This window comes from Rhincodon typus, chromosome 7 (assembly GCF_021869965.1).
Source record: "Rhincodon typus isolate 14 chromosome 7, sRhiTyp1.1, whole genome shotgun sequence".
Lineage (NCBI taxonomy): Eukaryota > Metazoa > Chordata > Chondrichthyes > Orectolobiformes > Rhincodontidae > Rhincodon > Rhincodon typus.
This window is the reverse complement of record NC_063338.1, coordinates 60955238-60980237: the sequence shown is the minus strand read 5'-3', so window position 1 is coordinate 60980237 and position 25000 is coordinate 60955238. Positions and strand designations below refer to the sequence as shown.

The window sequence follows — 25000 nt, the reverse complement described above, 5'->3', positions numbered from 1 at the left end:
TGTTTCCTATTACTCAGCCAACTTCATATCCATGTTGCTACCCCTTTATTCCATAAGCTCTAATTTTGCTCACAAATCTGTTGTCTGGCACTATTGGAAATCCACATACACCACATCAATGGCATTGCCCTGATCAAACCCCTGTGTTACTTCTTCAAACAAAACTCCAGTTAGCTAGTTAAACATGATTTTCCCTTAAGAAATTCATGCTTACCTTCTTCAATTAACCCGCATTTATCCATGTGATTGTTAATTTTGTCCAGGAATATGGTTTCTGGAAATTTCCCAATTACTGGAGTTAAACTATCTGTTGTTGCTTAGCTTGTTCTTGCATGGGTTTTCGAACACGTGTTAAATGTTTTAGTCCTCTGACATCATCCCCGAGTCAAAAGAAGACTGAAAAAATTATTGCCAGGACCTTTGCAATACTTGTTCTCTCTCACCCATTATCCTTGGATGCATCTCATCTAATTCCAGCATCTTGTCAATTAAGTACAAGCAGTCTATTCAATACCACCTTATGAAATTAAAATCCTTCAAGTAACTGATTTTCCTTTTCTTTCACCATGACGTGGGTAATAACTTCTTATTTGCAAATACAGATGCAAAGAATTCATTCAATATCTCAGCCATCTCTCTGCTTCCATGTTTTGGTCCAACGTTGGCCCCACTGCTTCTTCTACTACCCTCCTTATGTTAGTTGCCAATCTCAACTCATACTCCATCTTTGCTTTTCTTATTTACTTTCACCATCCTGCTGAACCTTATATATTCAACCTAGCTCTTGATTGTATTTTCCACCTGAAATCTGTCATAAGCATACTTTTTCTTACTTTATCACAATTTCTACCTCTTTTGTCACTCAAAGAGCTCAGTAATTAATTTTTTAACCCTGTTTCCCTATTAGTTCCTTTTAAGGGAATATAGGTGGACTGTTCCTGAAACATCATCTTTTTGAATGTAGCCATTGTTCAAATATATGGAACTGCTTATATTCATTTTAAGCTGGAATACAATGAGGTATATTCAGTCAGTTTCTTTAATAATATTGGTCTTCTTTATTGTTAATTTTATAGAGTATTTCAGTTATTTGATCATGGATATATTGCACTTAAAAAGTGATACAAAATCTCTTACATTTGTAATCATTTCTATTCATTTAATGCAGGCTTTCTCTGTATTTGGTAACATTTAAAAAAATAATAATGTTAAAGAAAGTTTTGAAACTAACATTCAGCAATTCTGAAACAAAAACAGAAATTGATAGAAAAACTCAGCAGGCCTGGCAGTATCAATAGAAAGAAAGCAGAGTTAACGTTTTGGTCCAGTGACATTTCTTCAGACCTGTAGAAGGTTCGGAAGAAGAATCACTAGAGCCGAATCATTAACTCTGTTTTCTCTTCACAGATACTACTAGACCTGCTGAGTTTTGCCAGCAATTTGTTTTTGTTTCTGATTTCCAGTATCTGCAGTTCTTTCAGTTTTTGTTCAGCAATTCTGAAATTTAACATACATTACAGAATTAGCCTGAGGGTCATCATGCCTCAGGGGAGGGGTGCAGTTGAGAAAGTAGGATCTTCACGATAACCTCAATTAGCGTGGGAATTTAACCCATGCTGTTGTCATCACAAACTAGCCATCCAGCCAACTGAGCTAACCAACCCATAGAACCTATTTGAATATTTCCTTTCTTTTGTGGCATCAAATATTCTTAATTCTTCAGATTTAGAAAGAAAATATTCAGCCTAGATGCAAGGAATAAGGAGAAAGGCATTTTATCAATAAGCAGGGTTCCCTGCACCCAAACTGCCACAAATACATGTTATTAAAACCCTACCCACAATATGAATTCAAACATTTTTGTAAAAAATAGGCTTGACATTCAAAATCTGCTTTCTTTTGACTCCTAAATTTTAACGCAGAAAATCAGGAGTGGCCAGCAATCCTGCCAAAACTAACATAATGCGTCCACTTCAGCACAATGTCATCTACTGCTTGTAGCATATTTGGCAAATATGGTAGAAAAATGTCAGCATTTCTGTTCAAGTTATTCTAAATATCTTGGCAAAAACCTGAATTAAACCATAATACATGTAAACTGAAGGAAACCCCTTAAAAATAGCATGAAAACCATTCATGCATTCACAATTATTAAAGATTTGCATGTAAATTAGCAGTATTCCTCTGTAGTAATGTTGTAGCTACCCTAATATTTTATTAAATCTATTCTTACTCAAGTGGCTTGAAAGTGAATGTACCTCGTAAACTTGCAGTTAAATTTTACAACAGAATTTTAACAGCTTTCAAGGCCTGCCAACCAAAGACAGTCACAAAGGAAGAAGATCAACAGAGAGTGGATATTCAGTTCAAATGACGGCTGAGAACTTCACGACTAATGACTGAGGAATGATGGTAGCGGTCCCGCGATGCAAAGTCAGCATTCTCTTCGGTTAATTGAGTTGTTGCCATGCCGACTGTCGTAAATGAGGGTGTCACTATAATCTGTTTCTCATGCGATGTTCCTTTCCTGAAATCAAGAAATAAGTTGCGATCAATACTTGATTATAAATGCAAATACAGTGTTTCAAAATCTGATTGAACTGATTTATATTGAGGGTCAGGATCAGCAATCTGGCCTGGAGTCACAAACAAAAAAACAAAGCAAAGAAATGGTCAAACAGGCAAAGTTCTCAATTGTAATCTGCAGTTTAGAACATCCAAAAGAGGGAGGGAAAAAGTTATGGCACAAGTTGCACAGAAGATGCTTTCCTGAGCCTGTTAGCAGCCATTTTAAAGTGGAATTGGCAGAGGCTTGGAAAGAAGTTATCCTTCTCCTTAGTTGGTGTTTCAAAGCTCATAGCGACCAAAATTAAGGAAATGGAAACAAAAAACAAGAAAGACATTTTAATTCTTTGTTTAAAATGGCAATGCACATTCAGCAAAATAACAATCATTATTAAAAGGGGTTAAGTACCTTTACTGATCAAAATATCTATATGGATAACCTTTCAGACATCTGATACCAAGTGATTTGTTTATGTTTTATAGATACACGGAGGTGCCCACTTTAATTTGCACGTCTGACAGTCAAAGAGCAATTATTTTCAAAAAGCCTTCATTTTGTAATGGAGGAAAAATGGCTTAAGTAGGATTTCACAGTTTTGTCTGTTTTTCTTTCTTTAAACCAGATCATACACTTTTATGAAACATAAATAAAAGGCACTGATTACCAAAAGAGTTAAAGTTCATATTTAGTAAAGGGTATTCTAGAAGTTTTGCAGAGATTGAATTCAACAACTCTCCCCATTTTCAGTTTCAGCCCTAACAAAGTTTAGATGCTAGAATACACAGCACAGTGCGAATAGTAGATTTACTTATGTGGCAGCAACAAAATCTAAAGTGAGTGTACACTGGCATGAATTTTATCTGACATTACTGAAGAGGTAACCTGGATTTTGACAGAAATTGGCACTAAAATATGAGATTTGACTGGCTGATGGATTCCTGGTTAGGAAATACGTACATGGTTTTATAACATGCTTATGAGCACAGACATTGACCCTAGAATCTGGATACATGTGTGTCTGCATGTGGAGTCTGATTGGGAAAATTGCTTGGGATCCAAGGACTTGACAGCATTGAGAGACAGAGTTTAACTGATATTGGGAAGGAGTTTTCCAGAAGAATGGTCCTAAAATGCTCTTGGTTTGGACTTAACCCATTGTCTCCAGCACACCTTTACCCATCAGTAACCATTTTTGTGTCCCCACTGCTCTTATCATTGTTGTAGTTCTGGTTTCTTCCTTAAACAATTAAAAGATGAAATTTCTGTTTCTGTCTTCCAAGTGTGCACAAGAACAGACATTGGAAAATTTGCACTTTCCACGTTATTTTATATTTATTCAAAGGAATAGGCATACATTTTTGAACACTTGTACATCTATCATACAGATTTTCCACTATAATTGTCTACATTGTAGTTTGCAATGTTAAGTACTGACATAAAAAGTGCAATGTGTAAGTAAGGACAAGGAACCGAGATCCATATTTAAGACCTTTACTACAGGTTGATATTCTAGCAAATACCAATAGCAGCCAACTGAAAATAAAATTATCAGCTTGTATCAGGACTACATACTCGCTGATGGCATAATTTTATTTTACACTTTAAGCTTCAGCACATTTAATTAATTTGTTTGTAAATTGTGGCCACTATCAAATATCTGACATCAGTTTTTTATGAGTGTGGAAATATTTCCACTGTGAAGACAAATGGGAAAACACTCAATATGTCTGATATTCAAAAAAATGTGAATTATCTGTTGAATGAATCTTGGAATAAAATCACAGTGTGTTTGAATTCAATTAAGCAACAGAGTGATCTGTCAAAAGGACTCAGCCAGAAAATAAATGTGCAATGACAGCATTCTGTAGGGGAAACTCTGCAGTGGAAATTCCTACAAGAAATCTTCACATTAAATCCTAATTCCTATCATTTCAGCCTGTATTTTACTGAAGCTATGATATAATTTATTTTCTCATCTGACGTCTCTACTGTGCTATCTGGCGTTTGGAAGAAGCAGAATAAGAAGTCATAGGGTGGTAATTAATTGGCATTGTGAAAATGGTCAGGAATGCATAATTTGAAGACAATGATGATGTGACACACAGTTGTTCATATGCACGTCTCTTTGAATATACACATCAGCTTCAAATTTAGCCATAAAATTTGCTGCAGGATTTTGAGTGTAATGTAAGTTGCAATGGAGGCAGGTTAGCTCAGCTGGCTAGATGGCTGGCATGTGGTCAAAATAAGGTCTACTGTGCAAGTTCAGTTCTCATTCCATACACAATAGACTAAGGACCTGCCTTTGAAAGTGAAATGCAAATCACCATTGACAAAAACTGCCAAGAAAACAGCTCAGGTGAAGCATCAACGGACAATGAGCCAAAGATCTGTTTCCTGCAGAACACATATGAAGTAATGAGTAAATAATTTTCAACAAAATTAGGGTCAGATTCCAAATAGTTGTTTTTTCATATTTCTGCAATGTTATGATTATGAAACTCTTACAAACCTCCTTGACTCACTATAGACTGTCTGAATCCAATGTAAAAAGTTGAAGTTATTCGCTAGACCTGTGGAGAAAATATTCAAAATTACAATTGCAGAAGAGAAATAGATTTAAGAAAAAACTAAAAGCTCAAAGTTGAGAATACTCTCAGCAGTAATAAGAAGCAAAATGATAACAAATGTGATTCAGTTGAAAATTGACTGTCAATTCTGCTGCACTTGCTTTTGGGTTGTTTGTGTTCCCTGCTTCCCCAAATACCAACTTTCCCAATCAACCTGCACACCAAAATCTAGCCCAAGGTGAATAGAAGAACAACTGCAGAGTGTTAAAATATCACAAAACTTATTTTGAGTGCAAAACAAATCTGAAGAACTCAAGTCTTATCTATACCAAAGGTTGTGTTACATCCTTCAAATTTGATATATAAATGAAAACGAAATGTGCACTGTCGATTTTGCAGGTATCTTCAACTGATGGCGAAGGTGGATCTCACAGAATTGTAAAACAACACAAAACTGGATTTCATAAAATTTATTAACACTAAACTCAAACACATTACTGTAATTTAAAAATGACAGCAGGAGTATGGGGGAAATGGAAGGAGGTCATAAAATGAGCTGCATAATTTTTCATGAACTTAACCCATTATTAGAATGCTTCAGTGTTGTTAACAATCTATTTTCTTAAAGACGACAAAAGATCATCTTCAGAAATAATTTCATGTCTTACAATTTATTCTGAAATCATACTAGAATTTTCTTCCCCTGGCAAGGAGATCCACCCATCAGCAGATCATGCAGAAAATCATGCAAGTTGAATAAAGATGTAAGAATGTGCAGTTAATATGGGGTTTGTTTTTTGCAAGTCACCATTTAATGGGAGGCAAAAGTTTCTATAACATTTTCCTTTAATAATTAGAAGCACCAAAATTAAATGCAGTATTTGTCAATTGCTTCCACTTGCTTATTTGGTAATTGCTTACAATCAAGCTTAGTTTTGATTAAATGTAATTTTCAACAGCTTCAGGGTTCTAAAGATTTATTTTGATAATTACATGGAAGTTTACAGACTCACTTTTGTTCACCATGCATGATCAAGGTGACAACTGCTCCATACAAGTCCCTCGTTGCGAGATTGGCTAATATTAGTTGAGAGCGTTGCACTGTTACAGCTCTCCAGTGCTCAGCTCTGGCAATGACTTGGCATTTCATCAAAGTGTCATTTCACAATTGATATTGTCACTCATGCCTGTTGTTACTTCTGGCTTCAGTAGTTTTTTTTTGGGTACGGAGTGACATTTGTCTGTCTTGGACTACTTTCCATGTGTTCAGAAGGTATATTCCTTGATTAAAAGGAGTGCTTTGCACACATCCATGTTGGATTTTCGCATTCCTTTACAGTCCTTTTGACAATTTTCAATGCCACTTCAGCTTTTCCATTTAACTTGGGGATAACGTAGAGATGATGCATGGTGTTGAACACTACATGAAGTAGCTGAATTCTTCACCCATGAATTGAAGGCATTGTTACTCATCACAAAATCAAGAATACACAACAACTGTAGTATTCTTTCAAGCATATTACAAACTCACTGGTAGTCATTGATGTCAACTGGTCTAACTCCCTGTAATCAGAAAAGTATTTCAATGGTGACAAGGTAATTCATTCCTATGAGAGTAAAGCCATCTATTCCAAGCTTCATCTGTGATCTGTCTATATCTCAGGTGTCACAAGCAGCTGTTTAACGTGGTATTTGATTCAAGTATTGCACCAGCTCAGGTGGTCCTTAATCTCAGTGCTCATACTTGGCCCATTGGGCATTTCTGTCTTTGTCAGATTAGACTCAAATTCATGATGACTTGCAAGGATGCAATTCAGCATTATTTTTTCTCATCTCCTTAGAGATAACAACTTTATTTTCTTTGTGCAAGATGTCGTCTTGGGCTATAAATTCTTCTGTGAAAATGACCAACAACCAATACTCGCTCATAGCAACCATTGTATCACTGTTGCTTTCATGCCATCCCTCCATCTCTACTTCCTACAGTATTTGCAGAGTTGCATCTTATGGTATAGTTTTCTTGATTTGAGCAAGACACTGGTATTTTGGATCCAATGTCTCTGTGAGGTTATTGGCTCCAGAGTATGTCAAGTTATTGCTGGAAGATCTCACACATTATCTTTGTATCCTCAACTGTTGATACCACGTTGGCAATGTAGATCTGTTTCCCTTGATTGTGTGTCTTGTCCGGGTTACATCTTTGCAAATGATGTAACATCTTTTGCAGACTTTGGAGCAGAAAGAAGCAGATTGAGGAAGATGTTTTGAAGTATTTGTGGTTGGACTCCATTATCACTTGGTCTTACCCATTTAGGCATTAAAGTGCTTAAAAGCAAAAATAATAGCCAGGCACACTTTCAATGTAGTGCGTTCAGTTTGCATTAACCTCTTGGATGCAAATGTAACTGGTTGATCTTGCTGCGTAAAGGTTGCTTTAAGTCATGTCACACTGGTATCCCATTGGAAGCTGACTTCATCATCGACATTGTAGGATTCAGCACTGGTATCATCATAATTATTGTCTGATTGCAATAAATGTTGTTTCTTGTTCTGTGGCCTTAGCAATGAACATGCATTTAGGTTCACTCCCTGATGGCAGATTAGGCAAGAACTTTCTTTGAAAAATCCAACAAATTGTTGCTTTCATGTCTGATGAATGCTTCATCTCTGCGACTGCTTGAATTTTGTCAGAATCTGGGAGATATCCTTTTGCTGTCAGTACATAACCTATATCCTTAACTTCAGGCACTTTCAATTAACTTTATCCTCTTCAGTTTCATGTTCAACTGCGAACCTCTCTCTCTGTCTCCCTCTCTATCTCTCTCACACTGAATAATCACACCAAGATTCTGATAATACTACGTGATGACTTCTTCCATTGTGTCTCCACATACATTGATCATCCACAACAGCTTCCATTCCAGGAAGATTATTCATTCCTGTATGTTTCCTATGTAAAGCTGAGCAATGGAAATGCCAAATGGCGTGTGCAACCATCTGTATCTCTCAAATGGTATCCAAAGGATATAATTTGAAAAGTGCCACTTCATCCAGCTTCGCTACTAACCATTCTTTACATCCTTTGCATTTGCTAAACGTGGCAAAATTGCTCCAATAGATGGCACAGGGTAGTGAGATTTCTTCAAAACGTTATTGGGATTCTTTGGAACCATGTATACTTTCAGTTTTCAAGGGACTTTTTTTCCACTGCTACCAAGTTGCTAATGTAGTCTGTGTGAATTGTCAGTTACTTTTCCAGCTCCTTTTATTTGGGCTCTCAGCCTAATTTGTCCTCTTGACATGAGCATCGTTCCATGATAATAGCCTCACCCTTAACTTCAAGGTCTTCATTTCAAGTCATTCTTACTATCTGACACTTTTGATCACCTGCGGAGACTTATTAATTGACACTCCACTCACACCATTTGTATGATCTTTTGATCTCTGCCTATAAATTCTGGGCCTGTACGCTTTTCTTCACTTCACATGATGAAGGAGCAGTGCTCTGAAAGCTTCTGATTTCAAATAAACCTGTTGGATTACAGCCTGGTATCATGTGACTTCTGACCTTCATGATGTTCCAGAAAGAACTAGTGTCTACCTGACACTTGTGGTTTGCTTTTGTAGTCATCGTTCTAACAGTCACAAATCTTTCATCACCTTCAGACCTGATGATGCTAACATGTTGTGTGGTGCAAAGTGACTCATCAAAATCTTTGTCTGATATCTCTTCAACAGCCATCTTTACAGGCTTGTTTTGCTTCTTTCTAGCTAAACAGTTGGATCAAAGTAATTCAGCTTCTTGCATCACTATTTTCCCCACACTGATTAAGCTTTTTGTCCCTTTGAGAGATGACCTCCGCAATATTTGTCCATTTGCCTTGACTTTCTGCAAATATCTTTCCTTTATTCCAATCAGTTGTTTTCATTTAGCCTGGAATATGGCTCACCAAATGCAAAGTCTCATCTGTTCTGCCATACTACCTCATGATTGACAACCTTAGAGTTTCTGCATGTGTTGAAAGGTTTTTGAACGTGAGTTCCTCATCTCTCAGCAGACATATTTCTACAGCTGGATCTCTTGCATCTCAAATAATCTGATCCCTGATCAGACCATCCTCGGGTGGCTCAGGAAATTTGGCATGTCCATAAGGACCCTCACCAATGCCTACAGATGCACCATTGAAAACATACTGTCCGAGTGCATAACAGAGTGGTACGGCAACTGCTCTATCCAGGACCGTAAGAAACTACAGAAGGTGGTATGCACAGCTCACACCATCACAGAAGCTAACCATCCATCTATGGACTCCATTTACATGGCTCGCTACCCAAAAAGGCTGCCAACCTCATCAAAGACCTACTCCATCACGGTAATGATCTCCTACAACCTCCTCCATCAGGCAGAAGATACAGAAGCCTGAACCTATGCATGAGCAGGTTCAGGAACAGCTTCTTCCTGGCCATTATCAGACTGATGAATGGACTCTGTAGCTTCAAATAATGCTGATCTTGCTCACGTTGATCTTGTCTAGCGCACGTCCTTTGCAATGTAACCTGAATGCCTCTGCCTTAAGTCTTTTTGATCTGTACATCCTTGCTTACCACTCATAAACCATGCTTTTCACTGTACTTTGGTACATGTGACAATAAATCAATCATCTTTCAGGTGTTCAAACTCACATGATTCAGCTAGATGTTTCAGTGTAATTATGTACAGATCAACAATCTCCCTCTCCTCTTGATGTTGAAGAAAACCTGTTCAGAAGTAACATTAATATAGGACTCAAAATGAGTCTTCAAAAACTGCAAAATCTCTCCTGTCTGGCTTTTCTGTTCCACCGTGAGATCTGAGTTGCACTAGTGCTTCTAGCACAGTTTCCCCAGCACTTATAGCAGGAATGCAATTTTTATATGCTGATGCTTTTTTTTAAAATTAACTTTGCTGATATTCCATAGTTTTAACACTGAGTGTATGGGGGCAAAAATCCAATTCTATCTTGTAGACCTCTATGACTCTATATGGGACTAATTTAATTGTGAAAAATGGTGGCATGGATAATATGGGCTGAAGAGCCTATTTCCATGCCGTAGACCTCTATGATTCCATCATTTGTATAGCTTTTCATTCCTGCAACAGGAGATGGAAAATGCACCAATCTTTATGATGCACCATGTAATTCACACTGCAGAACGTATTTTTTACTTCTTTTCGTAGCTGACTCTTTTCCAGCTCTGAAAATCTATACATTTCCAGTTGGCTATTCCATGCTGTGTTTTGTACAGTAGCTAGTTGTCTTACAAGTCTGAAAATTCACATAGTTTCAACTGCACCTCTCTAACATCATAGTTTTGAATGATGTGTGCTTAATGGCTCCCGTGACCCATTCACAAAGACACTTACAAGCAGAGTGCACAACAACCCAGCTAAAATGCAGTAAGGACACACATGCATTTCTCTAAACAGGTGGTGCCAACTGATGCAGAATTGTCACAAATGATATAAGTTATTGTAGGGATATCTGAAGGCCCTGCATCCAGATGTTCATAACAGTGCCTGAAAGAGCGGATTTGCAATACTTAACACCACTTTAAATTTGAACAACAATGACTAAAATAGAATATCACATGGTTGCAAGTTATTGAACTAAAGCAGCTAAAACACAATCTAATACAACAAATTACAACAGACCTGCTAAGTAAGCCTCACTGGCTACAACTCCATTCTGATGAATGACTCTACTGCTGTGATCAGAGCCTTGTTGCAACATATAAAGTTTAGCATGGGACCATACATTTTCTTTACTATATAAAATTCACGCATATTGTCTAATAAAACAACCTTCTTGGAATAGTCCATATGAACTTCCTGCCACACATCCAAAATTAACATTGTTTCACTCTCTAGAGCTTCTGACATCTGAGTATTCCAGCACTTTCTTTCAAATATTCAGGATGTGCAGTATTTTGCTTCTCTTTTCGTGTAATTGGATGTGGAAAATACAGGATGAGTGAGCTAATGTCTGATTGTATAATCTTCATCCTAAAATGGAAAAGCTTCCTTTGCAGTATGGGGGCTCTCAAATAAAACAAAATAACTTCAGTGTTATGAGAAATCTGCTTTACTCAACACTTTTAGACATTAGTTGGTACTGGGCCAGAGAGACAGAAGGTGCAGCATGTGATTAGTCATGCAATTCAGATTTTAATGCGTGTTAAAAAGCATTTGAAGGGATTACACTTTAACGTAATTATTTCATGGAACAAGGTGAACTGGAATTTTCACAATAAAGTAACTGTTACAGCCAACAGGTTAATTGTTTTAACAGTAATTACACATTCGTGGCAAATTTTAATTCTTTATTCTGTACAAGTTAAACCAGTTTTTGTGACAGAAACAATGACAATTGTTCTTTATTCTTGGAAGCAGAGTTTGATGAAACAATATCTTTCTTACTACATTCTACAAAACAAATGAACCTTTACTGGAATCATGTTGAACTGATTTGGGGGAAAAAACAAAAGGGATGAAATAAAAAGGTGATAAAAGATAAGTCATTGAACCATTTTATGTTAAATGCATTAACTTAGCACTATAAATTTTATAACACCAGCCACACAGAAAGTCACTTGAGATTTTGAGACCCCATTGAGAAACATTGTATGCCAAAGAATGCATATTAAAATTTAAGTCTGCAATTGATTTTCCTAGCATTGAAATTAGAACATTCCTGAATTTCTCATATGTGTTCCTGGCAGGTGAAGCTCTCCACCAAGAATGTCAAGTTAGAAAATAACTCCAAGTATATTGACATGTGCAAGACTTCTTCTTCATTATTTCTGATCATGTAACGTTTATTTCATGGTATATTTCTAGTTATGTAAAAAATCCAATTACACTCAGAATAACATCTAACATTCATTTTAACTGGGGTTGGTCTTTGAAATTCTTTTCCCCAGAGAGCACTGGAGGTCATTGAATATATTTAAGCCTTAGTTAGATAGATTTTTGACCTATAAAAGAGTCGATGGTTATTGGGGACCATGCAGGTATGTAGAGGTAAGGCCAAAACCAAATCAGTCTTGATCTTATTGAATGCTGGATTTGACCCAAGGTTGAATGGGGTGCTCAAGTTCACAAAGCCATGGGAAACATAAAATTGCAGGCAATTATTAAATCTATAACATAATATAATGTATACAATGTTTTAAACATACTCACCAGGAGGAAGTCCTGGACTCATTTGTCCAATATAAATGTAGATGAAAAATGCCACAGCAATGTTAATTAAAGCATAAATCCAGTGAATCACAAACATGATTACAATTGACACTATTGCCTATGGAAACAATAACAATATTAAATCAATTAATAAAGTGTAATGTCTTAACTTGACTTTGTTCAATTCTTTACTCAAAGAGCAATCCTGGCACACAATTTCACAGAAATATTTCCAAAAGCATCATTGACATTTATGTGGACATTCGATGGGTGTCTTATCAATCAGCTAGACAGCTGGTGAAAGACAGCTGGTGAAAGACAACTGGTGAGTACCTACCAATCAACCAGGCAATTAAAAAGGCCTTCATTTAGAACCAAGCCCCCAGGAATGCAAATCCAAATCAGAGACTGGAGCTTGGAGGCAGCTATGGCTACTGAAAGAACAGAATCCCTAATCGCAGAATCGCAAAGGACCTCAAACAAAGGTAAACAATTAGTTGAAGGAGGGCAATTCTTGGGTTACAGGATGCAGGGAGGGAGCCCAGCAATGTCCCTGCTCTGTGCCCAATTCCTCAAACAGGCATTGAGTGCCTTTGACAGAGGAATCCTCTCTCGCCAAAGTGAGAAGCTGCCTGCAGAAAGGCAGTTATTGGTAACACGAAATAGATACATGCTCACTTGCAGTTGGGTTGATGTTTTTTTAAAATATGCTTTCCATATCCGACATTGGTTCACCTGTACACAGAATCTCTTTTGCAAACTGTTCAGAGATGTTATTATATGGCTCTAAAGCAAGGAGGGACTTGACCCAAGGTCTCCTGTGTTAGGGGTAGGGACACTACCACTGCTCCATAACAGCCCTTTGCAATTGGGCTGATTACAATGGAAGTTAAGTGGTCCTTACCTGATAATTTAAAGGCCTCATTTCGCGTCATGACAGGAAGATGACAATGGATCTTCCTGCCCAGGACTGAATTCTGGTGGAGCTGAAGAGGTGGTGGGTTTCAGTCCACCCAACATATTTACGAGCCCTTCCAAATCTACCTCCTCTGGGAGAACAGGATTCTCCAGAGGCAGGTCAGGTGATCAGACTTGCTGGGCATGTCACAGTGTGGGGGCCAGGGGAATGTTGTCAGAATTAGCCCTTCTATGAGCTTCAGGTCCCCAGTCAAGAAGGCAGCCCTCCATCGTCTCACTGTGAGCCTGCAGGGGCCACATCAGCTTAGAATCATAGAATCCCTATAGCATGGAAGCAGGCCATTCAGCCCATTGGGTCCACACCAACCCACCAAAAAGCATCCCACCCAGACCCACTCCCCTGATCCTATCCCTGTAACCTTGCATTTCCCATGGCTAACCCACCTAACCTGCACATCCCTGGACACTATGGGCAATTTAAGACGGCCACTCCACCAAACCTGCATATCTTTGGACTGTGGGAGGAAACCTACGCAGACATGGGAAGAATGTGCAAACTTCACATAGACAGTCGCCTGAGGGTGGAATCGAACCCAGGTCCATGGCACTGTCTCGCAGCAGTGCTAACCACTGATCCACCGTGCCACCCTGGCTTTTAGTGGGTGGCCTGAATATACGGTGTACATGCTTCCCCGCACAGAGAAAGAGGTCTATTAATCTTCTACTGAAGAATTTCAATTAGCATTAGGTCTTTGCTTTTTCCTTTCCCCAGCCCTCCCTTGACTGAGTGGAATCAGGATGATAACAGGTTCACCGCTTCCTACCTTCCCTCTCAAATATCAGAGAAATTAAATCCTACACTTCACAACCCACACCTCATGGTTACCCTTAGGTGTCCAAAGAAATGTGACTTGAGAATCAGTATGATCAGAGACTCATGGCAGAAATTTGCAATTCTGAATACATCAAGGGACAGCCAATGACAGGTTACCCTTTCTCCTCCGGACCTCATCTAGTAGGAGATCGCAAGTGGCATCCCAAGAGCCTATCTCACCATTCTTTTTGTCCCTCAGTCATCTGAAATCTGCCGCCGTACATTACCCAGCCAACTCCATATCTTTGGTGGAAGTGGGTGAGTGGAGCCATCCTATACTGCTCCATGAAGATTGCATCTAATAAACACTTGAATGTTAAACCTGCAGGTTGCTCACTTACTTTCTGTGGGCAAATTAAAATGATAGCAATCAGCAATTAATTTTGGAACTTACTGAGTGCTAAAACCAATCTTCCAAACAGTTGTGTCTTATTAACTCAGCTTAAACCAGTCCTTGAAATCACTCAGTTAGCAACTTCTTTTACTATTTCACCAAAACTCCCCCCTAAGTTTACGCATGACATTGGCTCATCCCTATCTAGAGTACAGTGTGCAGTTCTGGAAGGATATATTGGCACTGGATAATTTGCAGCATTTATTAATTGAAATCCTCCATTAAAATGAATTTTCATCTCCAGTGGATAAACTCATCAGCAGTACAGGTTCTATAATTTTTCACACAAGATAAATATCCCCATGATTAATCTAACAAAGGCACTTTCATTGTGCATTTTTAATCAGAGTGATAAAACAGCATCTTTACCAAGCCAACAATGTATTTTTGTTCATTCTGGTAGACATCTTTATAAACTGTGGGAACAAATTACTGCAGATGCTGGAATTTGTACTGAAAACAACAAATGCTGGAGATAACAGCAGGTCAGACAGCATCCTTGGAAAGAGAACAAGCTAAAGTTGAGTCTAGCTGATTCTTCATCAGAGCTGAATACAAGTGTGGAGGGGGCTGCATTTATGTTATAGTTTGGGGTGTTTTGGGGGCAGTGGGGTAGAGAATACTGGTGAAGAAAAGATGTTGATAGTTCAGATTAAGTGAGAATGACAGAATAATGGTGTACCTAACTGCCAGACTTGAAAAAACAGACAGTCCCAGTAGGGTGGAACAGGGACAGATGACATGGTGACAGAGAAGGTAACAAGTAAAGCTAAAAGAAAGGGAAGAAATGGGAGTTGGTTCAGAATTTGGAGGTGTTGAACTCAATATTAAGTCTAGAAGGCTGTAAGGTGCCTAGTCTGAACGAGATGTCGTTCCTCTAGTTCGTGCTGTGATTCACTGGAGCACTGCAGCATACAGAGGACAGATAAATGGATATGCGAGCAAGACACTGTGTTAAAATAACCAGCTATGGGAAGGTCAGGGTCATGCTTGCACACAGACCAGAAGTGCTCTGTAAAACAGTCACCCAGTCTGCGTTTGCCTTCTCTAATGTAGAGTATAATCTGTAAACGATTAGTAATTACTGCAAAATTCTAAGTCATTTTTAGATGTTGAGTCAGCCCAATGCAAGGCTATTAAAAGATAGTTAGTATCTTTGCAGATAATAAACATAGGACATTTCAAGCCAATGTGGACTGTATTCAAATTGACGTCCTAAAGGTGCTAGCTAAGCCAATGAATCACCCAATCTCCAAATGCAATGTGCATAGTGCTTAAAATGGTTCAGAAAAGCATTTGGAAGTTTTGACAGAATGCACAATCTCATCGAAGTAAAATAATGATTACAGTCAACTAACAATCCACCTAATGGATTCAAATTTTAAAGAACGTGTTCAAATCATGAATAATGATGAAATTTAAAATAGCTGACTTTGGGTAATATGTAAAAAGGGCACATTCAATAAAAAACAAAGCACCAACATTGAACAAAGTGGTAATCTACATGACTGTTAAGATTTTGCTGGGACATAACTACACCAATTTTAAAAAGCAAATGTGTCTTCCATAAGAGGAAATCTTAATGTAATCCATTCTGAAAGTGTTACATAAATGCTCCATGTGCTGTGCCATTGAATAGTTTCCATCAAATACTTACACCAACAAATGACAACCAACGATTGCAGAGTTTGGAATAAAATGACTTTGGCATCCTGTAAATTTCTGGTTCCTGAGACTTCTGCCTTTCTATGGAACCTACAGATCGGGAGTAACAAAATAAAAGCATTTTGATAGCTCACAATCCCTAATATATCACTTGTGTCTGAAATTAATAATTCAATTCTATGAAATGTCATCTTCAGTATACCAAAGCATAATGTTTTAGTTCATTGAACTTAATATAGCTCTATCTTTCTTCACCTACAAGATGATTTTTTAAAAAAAGTGATAATTGTCAATATGAAACAGTATCGGGATTGTCAAACACTTAACAAAAATCAGTAATTTTTATTTCTATTGAACATTATTTCTGAAATAAAGCTGCATTGATGGTTGGAATTACAAAACAATAGTTACACTCCTTCACTCTGCATGCACCTTCAATTTAATCTTAGTGTCAGATCATTTTCCACAGATTCTCTATGATTAATCAGTGCCAAGTTGACAACAGCAATTAAAAATAAAGGAGTATTACAGACTTTCTGCAATGGAGGCTCTGTGGTGATGTGCATTTTGAATGCCATCTATTACCTTTTGACATCTTATTGCCAATTTTCCAACATGTGACGTTTGGTGCCCAAATCACAAATGACTTCAACTCCTGAGCTGATGCAAAATGACAACGGCACACAACTGGAGGAGGTTCAACTATTTCAAAACTTCTCAAAATTTCTATCTTCCAAACTGCAGTGGGTTTGGTGGTGTGCACTGTGAAATGAAATATGAACTCTAAAACAAGATTGTAGGACACATGATCAGTACGTTTCCAGGTGACACAAAGATAGCTGATGTGGTAAATTAAGAAGAGGGAAGCCTTAGACTACAGGATGATATAGATGGTTTTTCAGATGAGCTGAACAATGGCAAATGGAATTTAATCTTGACAGTATGAGGTGATGTATTTTGACAGAGCTAACAAGGCATGAGAGTAAATGTTGAGTGATAGGCCCTAGGAAGTACTAAGGATCAGAGGGACTTTGGTGTGCATGTCTATAAATTCTGGAAGGCAGCAAGACAGGTTGATAAGGTAATTAAGAAAGAAAGTGGGATGTTGTATTTAATGCCGTGGCTAATATCAAGAACAAGAAGGTTATGATGGAGCTGTACACAACATTAGTTAGGGCATGGTTCGAGTACTGTGTGCAGTTCTGGTTGCCACACTATAGATGTACCAGAGAGGTTGCAGAAGAGATTCACCACAATATTGCCTGGGCTGGAGCGATTCAGCTATGAAGACAGGCTAGTTAGGCTTTGATTAGAGCAGAGAAGGCTGAGGGGTTTGGGAGTGGATCTGGTTGAGGTGTACAGAATTCTGAGGGCCATAGACAGGGTTAATAGGATCAATAATAGTAATACAGCAATAGTAAAAGGGATCAATAACTACGGGGTACAGTTTTAAGGTAAGGAGCAGGAGGCTGAGAAGGGATTTTAGGAAAAAATGTTCAATTTGAAGATTGTGGGAATCTGAAACTCACTACCTGAAAGAGTGGTAGAAGCAGGAACGCTCAAGACATTTAAAAATTATTTAGATGAGCACTTGAAACGTGTACCATACAAGGCTATGGACCATGTGCTGGAAAATGAGGTTAGAACCTATGGATGTTTGATGACTTCCAATGGAGAAGATGGGCCAAAAGATCTCTTTCCAAGCTATAAAAACTCAATGATTCTAACTTTATGACTTCAGGGATCTCAAGTCACTACCCTTTGCTCTACTAATGATTTTGAACCACAATTTCCAGTTATTATTGTGTCTTTAAAACACTAATAATTAGAACAGACCTGCAGAAAGTTCGGGAAGGCTTAACGGAAAAGAAGACTTTTTGTGATACTTTTAAAAATTAGGATTTTTTTTACAGTGGGAATTCTAGAACCAAGATGCCTGAAAGAGGCAAGAGGGGTGCACAGGACTCCAGGTTGAATCACATGGCAAGGAAAGTTAATATGAGGGAGTTTATAGAGGGAGAGACTGATGCGGACAGGATTTTAACGTATTATACAATGAAGTAGGAAACAAATATTGTTTGTAAACCGTGTCTTAGCATGGTACAGGGTAAGGACAGCTCCATCTTACACATTTTGGAGTTTACGAATGAAGTTTTTGAATAATCAAGACTCGAGATTATAAGACATTGATAAGGATTTCATAGCAGAGCAACCAAATTGGTGCAGGAATGAAGAGAATTGTACAGTGACATAGGGTTACAGGGACCATTTAGCATACTATCTATCACGAGGATTCATTCCATTGCATTGTCAATATTGGGAATCCCCAAGGAAATGTATCAATACACATTTTGATTTATCAGTCACCTGCTGCATACTCAGTATACTGAGTTGCCCAGTCAGGAAATGGGAATGAGAAGAGTATCTTTTGCTAAAGTGTTTAGGGCCTGTATTTATTAGCAAACAGTGAAAGTCTATGAGAGGACTTAATTTGATTTGGAAAAGAAGGGTCATTAATCTTCGTTAGCAATGGTATTGACTAAAACAGACTGGCATCCATTCATTATGATTAAATTACTTACATTCAAAACTTAATTCAAAAATTTTCCACCCGGTGTGCTGTGATGGAGCTGTGATTGCCCAAATAAGCTGTTAACATCAATTAATTAACTAAATACTATTCTGAAGATTGCATAAAAAAGCTGAAAGATTGATCAACTATTCCAAAAACAATTACCATATCCTTTTGTTTCTGTTGAGTCATCTATGTCTGTATAACAGAATTCTGGATGTTCAATTATGTTGCTTTCAACATTGAGATGGGCTTCCACAACTTGACGTATAGAAGGATTTTCCAAATCCTGATGGTGTCCTCCATCCAGTTTCGATGGGTCTCTTGCATTCTGTTCAGGCAGATCATCTGCAAGCTCTGTCTCTGAGACCTGGTCGGCATCCTCTTTAAATATTGTATTTGTGTTGTCAAGATCCAACATAAAACTGTTCTGCAGTGTCTGTTTAGCAGGTATTCTCACCTTTTTTAAACGGTTGGATTGATTCACAACTTTTTCTTTATTGCTTTTATTCACCTCTGCTTTCCTGTCATGAGGCACTGTTTGAAAGATCTGATTCATATCTTTATTGAATTCAAGTAAAGATCCATTTGTATTTCCCTTTATTAGGCCACTGGATCCATTTTTAAGTGGGCCTTCTAAGTTCAGCTTCTGTGATGGCTTATAAGTGCTAGCATTTACTTTATTCCTTTCTTTTTCATTTTGCTGAATATCACAGCTCATACAAGCTGAGAAGTAGGAGTAATCTATTACACTGTAAGTCAGCATAAAGTTGATGGTGACTATTGGAGCAAGAATATTCACTTGTCCAATGAAGATAAATGCCATAGTCACAAGTCCCACAAGACATATTGCAGCCACTGGTGTTTTATTTGGTCCTTTCTGAAAATAAGATTATGTACAATGAAAATAATTAGTTCTGTACCTTACCACCGAAAAAGTACATCAAAGATATCATATATTTAGGTTGTCTTAACTGATACTCTTGAAAAATAGGTTATTGTAAAAAATAGCATCAAAGGCAAAAAATATATGCAAAGATCATCACTCATTGTATAAGGGCGGCACAGTTGATGAAAATTACATCTGCAGAAAGGAATTAGTTAGGGGTTAATGAAAGTTTCAAAGTTAGACTGGTTCCCTGGATTATTACACAATTGCTTTCAAAGCGAACACTTTCCAGAACGTTATATTAGAAATTTAAATCAACTTGCTCAAGTTCATGAGCTGAAATGTATATATTGTGTAGATTGAATATGCTTGATAAATAAAATGACATAATTCTTGCTCTGTATTCTCTTATATTCTTAAATTAGTTTCATGCAGAGTAGATGAGAATGGAAAAGAGCACTGATTTCTTGGGAATTGATTTGAATCCCACACAGAAAGACAAAACAAGAGGGATTATTTGCCAAATTAGAATCATTCAGCTGGGACCAGCATTCACAATGACCGCTGGATAGGAAATTCTAACCTCACAGCTCTTAGATTTTCCTTTCACTAATATAAATGGATAGCAAATCAGAAACTATAAATTCCTGATTTCCTGACAAATACTTCCTGGGAGTGTCTAAACAGGAATTAACCCTGAAGTCTCTAACAATTGCTGGAATCTAAGAATTCAATTGCACACTCGGTCAATGAGGCAAGAAATTCATGCTGGCAATTTCTTCATTTACCTCCCAGATTAGCATAAATATCATTAACTGAATTAAAGTATTCCAAAATGATTTGACTTAGTGAATTGCCAGCATTTCTTTAATCTCAGTTACAGGAGTTACAGTTGCAACTATGCACAAGCTCTAAACTTGTCATGTAAATAGAAAATCAAGGCTTGATTTGACTCCAAAACAAAGCAAAGTGAGACAACCTCCTCCACACATTCTTTAACTGCATTGCTCCTGCAAAAGTTCTGACTGCATTTGTACATGAAAAGCAACATCAGTGTGAAACAAAACCATTTCACACTTACACAACAATCACAGCATGACAAAATCTTAGGACACTCTAAACACAACAGAAAGAAGAGAATTCAACACTTGTCGAGGTAACCCCAGGATGTTGATAGTGGGAAATTCACCAATGCTAATGCCATTGAATGTCAAGGAGATATGGTTAGATTCTCATTTGTTAAAAATAGTAATTGCTTGGCACTTGTGTGGTACAAATGTTATTTGTCACTAATCAGACCAAACCAGTATGTCGTCCAGATCTTACTGCACATAAACATAGTTGCCTTCAGTGTCTCACAGGCATGAATAGTACACTACGCTATCAACAATGAATATTCCTACTTCTGACCTTATGATGGAGGTAAGCCCATTGGTGAAGCTGCTAAAAGATGGGTGGGCAAACAGCACTACCTGCGATAATCCTGCATTGGATCGATATGATCAGCATCAAACATTGACAAATTCCTTTGTGCTATATGTGACTGCAAAGAAAGGAGAGCTCCCCCAGTCGCCATTAACTTCAATTATATTAGGACGCATTAAAGCCCTACTTGGTTAAATGCTGCATCAATATCAAAGGCAGTCACTCTCACCTCTTCAATTCGGCATTTTGACTAGGTTTGGAGAAAAACGGTGAGATGAACTTAGTAAGAAAACATGTCATAGTTGACTTTTCCATTCCGTCCAGTGAGGAAGAAACCAGTGTCTGTCATGATCCTAATTAGCACAACCGATCACTCACTATATACAGATTTTGCTTAGAATTATCAAGATTGCCACAGCTACAAGGATCTCCAAAAAGGATCATTTATTGTTGTGAAAAGACATCTTGATTTAACACACCTGTCTGGTTCCCTCCACAGATGCCACCCCACTTGCTCAGTATTTCACTATTTTGTTTCGCATTTCAGCATCATTTTTGCTTTTTTGTGTGTTCCTCTTTCCAAGTTGCTTTTGGTCATTCAAATTTAAATAACATAAATAGTGTCTTCCTAAATACCAAATCACTATTCAGTCTGCATTTATGTAAAAGCTATCTTTTTTAAAAGTTAATTGCACTTTAAATTGATATTGATGCGAAGTTATCCAACATTTATGTATTAATGTAATGTGACAGATTGAAATAGTTTAATATGTCTGCATTTTATATTAATTATAGAACATGTTACAACATCTTTCATATCAGTTTTACTTTAGAAATTTATAATTTTTTTTAAACAGAAAACTTTCATCTTGAGTATAGTAGTCATTCTTTCAAAAGGTTTAGGGTGATGATGGATAATGTAATAACCTACAGGTAGAGAAATCAATTAGCAGACAGCAGCTTCAGTGGGGCAAGAACAGAGCTGGGCATGATAGACTGGAACGAGAGATTGGCAGGAAAACCAATAACGGAACAATGGGCTGCCTTCAAAAGGGGAGATGTTTTGGGTACAACTGGGGTATATTCCTCCAAATGGGAAAGATAGAATGAACAATTTCAGGGTTTCCTGGGTGACAGGGAAATAGAAACTAAGAAAAAAAAATGTGTGCTTATGACAAGTCTAAGATAGAAAATAAAACTGAGAACCAAGAGGAACATTGAAGGTTCAGAAAAGAGACAAAAAAGCAGATAAGAGAAGCAATGAGGAATTATGAGAATAGACTGGCAGCCAAGATAAAGAGGTATCCTAAGGCCATATAAATAATTAAAGGATGGTAAAAGAAGGATAGGGTCGCACAAACACTGCATAATCTTTGGTGATATTTGATTTTTTTAAAATCTCTTTAAACATTAGGTTCTTCATTTTGGACTGTATAGAGGTCAATAAAATGAAACAAATCTTATACTACTCACATGGGTTGGCTTATGGACAGAGCTACCATTCTCATTTAAAATAGTTAATATTTATTCAATTCAAGTAATGTATAGGTCATATGTTTATTGCTCTACTTTACATTATATCTATATATTTTATAATAATTAGAAATAGTGAATGGCATTTATGAGTGAAGATTATTTAACTTCATAATTTTTCATTCGATTTTGCCATCTTTTAGTGTGAAACATGGACTGTGCAGATTGAACATGCTCAGAGGTCAGAACTTTGTGAATTCTTTTGGGTCGCCAAGATATCCATTTAGGTCTGGTCCAAGAACAATTTTGTGGTAGATCAGGTCCCTTTGAAGGAGGTCAAGTGCACTTTGAGTGAGATCAGGTGCTCCATGGGATTGTTAAAGAATGCAGGGTATGCATGAAAAGTGCATAGAATCATTCCTGTCAAGCACATCAGAACTGTTAACAGACCTGTCAAAATCAACTATCAAATCTGTCAGAGGGACCTGTCGAAACAGTATAAAGGCTTTTTTGCTTGCTATTTCACTCAGGCTATTGGATTACTGCTGCATGACTGATTTCACAACAATCCACTGCCAATGCATAATGCCTTCTGTTTCATGGTTTGAGCACCAGCTACAAGTATTTTTTTACACTTTAATGTGTGGCTGTGACTTCTGTTGCGCTCAACATGTTTGTTGTTATATAGCTATATGTTGTTGAATCAAAGTAAATGCAGTAAATAAGTTTTTATGAATAAATGTGTATCCCACTATAGTGCAATCTGCAATACACACTTAAAATCTTATTTTATCTCATTTCTGCAGGGATTCTGAAGTCTGTCTATGGTGGATTCCAGGGGAACTGGCAATAAAGGGGAAAGAGTTGTACATCTGGGTGTGGCATGTGTTGACGTTAGTTGGCATAAAGTTGGTTTGGAAGCTACAAAGGACAACTGGCTTGGATTGAAGGGCATAGATTAGAATGGAGATTATGAAGGATAATTTAGGGAACAGTTTACAATGGGGATGTGAGGAGCAAGGGGCTGGGGAGATTGCAAGATGTTTGTTGGCATGAAGGTTGGAGGATTCATCTTTTATTCTTTTTTAAAAGCTGGACATAATGCTGAATCCCCGAGGCAGGTCTTTTCATCAGCCCACCTCCACACCCACCAAGTTTGATAGTTCTTCTGGGGTTGACTGCCCCAACTTTACGCAGTCACCTTCCCGAGAACCAAATATTAGAAGTACAGGCAGCCATTTTATAGATTGGGTTCACAAAATTGAGAATTCTCCTGACTTGGCACACCCAACGTGTGAGTGAAAATCCAGGCCTCAGGATAAAGTGTTGAGTTTTCCTAGGCCAAATATCACAGGAAAATAATGTTACAAACATTATCAGCATATATGCTTGCCATGCAAAACAGCAGACAAACATGACAAAATATTCCAAAGTCAACAATTTCCTCAACAAAATAAAAGACACAGAATGTTAACTAATTATATTAATGTAATTTGAACATCAAGAAAGAGCTGAAGCACGTAGCTTCCTCTTAATTCTCGCACTCCAATAAATGGGATACTGCCATTGATAATTATTTATATCCATGGTAAGTCAAAGCTAAAGATTTAAATGGCCATTTAGTAAAATCCCAATGTGTGTCATTACTTTGGTTGCATCAGCATACTTCCTAATAAATTTTATAATAATGATATTTGGCAGATGAATTTCTTCACACAAGGTTATAGAATGTATCAACATATCCTGTACATTTAAAATACTCCAAAGCATAATTAAATTGGTACAGAAAATTTACTTTCACTTTTCCTTTTAATATAAAATTTATTCACCTCTCATTAAATAGCAAGCTGCAGAGTCCATTTTCTCCCAAAAGTGCCTGCAACGCATGAGAGTTATTTGTCAAAGCAATTAAACCATGTGAGGCAAATAATGCAATCTGCCAGAGGTCTGTTCAGCATGCGTATTACATCCTGCAGATCAATGCAACACAATCAAGTCGGGCCTACTGTTATATTGCTTCTAGGAAGCGTAGGCAATAAGGGATAACCTGGTCCAAGGATGCCATACAGCCTACCAATTTAGTTCACTAGGCTGATACCTGGTATTGAGGGTCTGTCTTATGAGGACAGGATGAGTAAATTGGACTTGGACGTATTGGAATATAAAAGAATGAGAGGTGCCTTTATTCAAACATATAGGATTTTTAAAGGACTTGACAGGATATATGTGGAAATGTTGTTTCTCCTTGTGGCACAGTCTAGGACCAGGGGAAATAATCTCAGAACAAAGGGTTGGACATTTAAAACAGAAATGAGGAGCAATTTCTTTCCTCAGAGAGTTGTGAATCTGTGAAATTATTTATTATACAAGGCTGTGGAGTCTGGGTCATTTAGTATATTCAAAGCTGAGGCAGACACATTTTTAAACAGTAA

General features: G+C 37.5%; 2 protein-coding genes across 4 annotated transcripts in view; one reads left to right on the top strand and one right to left on the bottom strand.

Annotated features, from left to right (window-relative positions):
• The window catches only part of heg1 (heart development protein with EGF-like domains 1), a 127351-nt gene that overhangs the window by 36929 nt on the left and 65422 nt on the right, over positions 1 to 25000 (top strand). The gene's annotated exons all lie outside the window — the stretch shown is intronic.
• Positions 1409 to 24445, bottom strand: slc12a8 (solute carrier family 12 member 8). Its single transcript, XM_048599329.1, has 6 exons — positions 24398 to 24445; positions 18947 to 19661; positions 16202 to 16299; positions 12359 to 12476; positions 5079 to 5139; positions 1409 to 2527 (listed from the first exon to the last, which is right to left on the bottom strand). Exons 2-6 carry the CDS (start codon positions 19605 to 19607, stop codon positions 2362 to 2364), a joined length of 1104 nt encoding a protein of 367 aa, XP_048455286.1. The 5' UTR covers positions 19608 to 19661; positions 24398 to 24445; the 3' UTR covers positions 1409 to 2361.

What these genes read in the sequence shown, in the direction of transcription:
- slc12a8 (XM_048599329.1), bottom strand. Translation starts at nt 19,607, where the DNA reads ATGGCATTTATCTTCATTGGACAAGTGAATATTCTTGCTCCAATAGTC. An exon ending in AACAGAAACAAAAGGATATG is followed by an intron (nt 16,300 to 18,946) that starts GTAATTGTTTTT and finishes CCCGATCTGTAG; the next exon opens with GTTCCATAGAAAGGCAGAAG. An exon ending in GTCTATAGTGAGTCAAGGAG is followed by an intron (nt 2,528 to 5,078) that starts GTTTGTAAGAGT and finishes TCTTGATTTCAG; the next exon opens with GAAAGGAACATCGCATGAGA.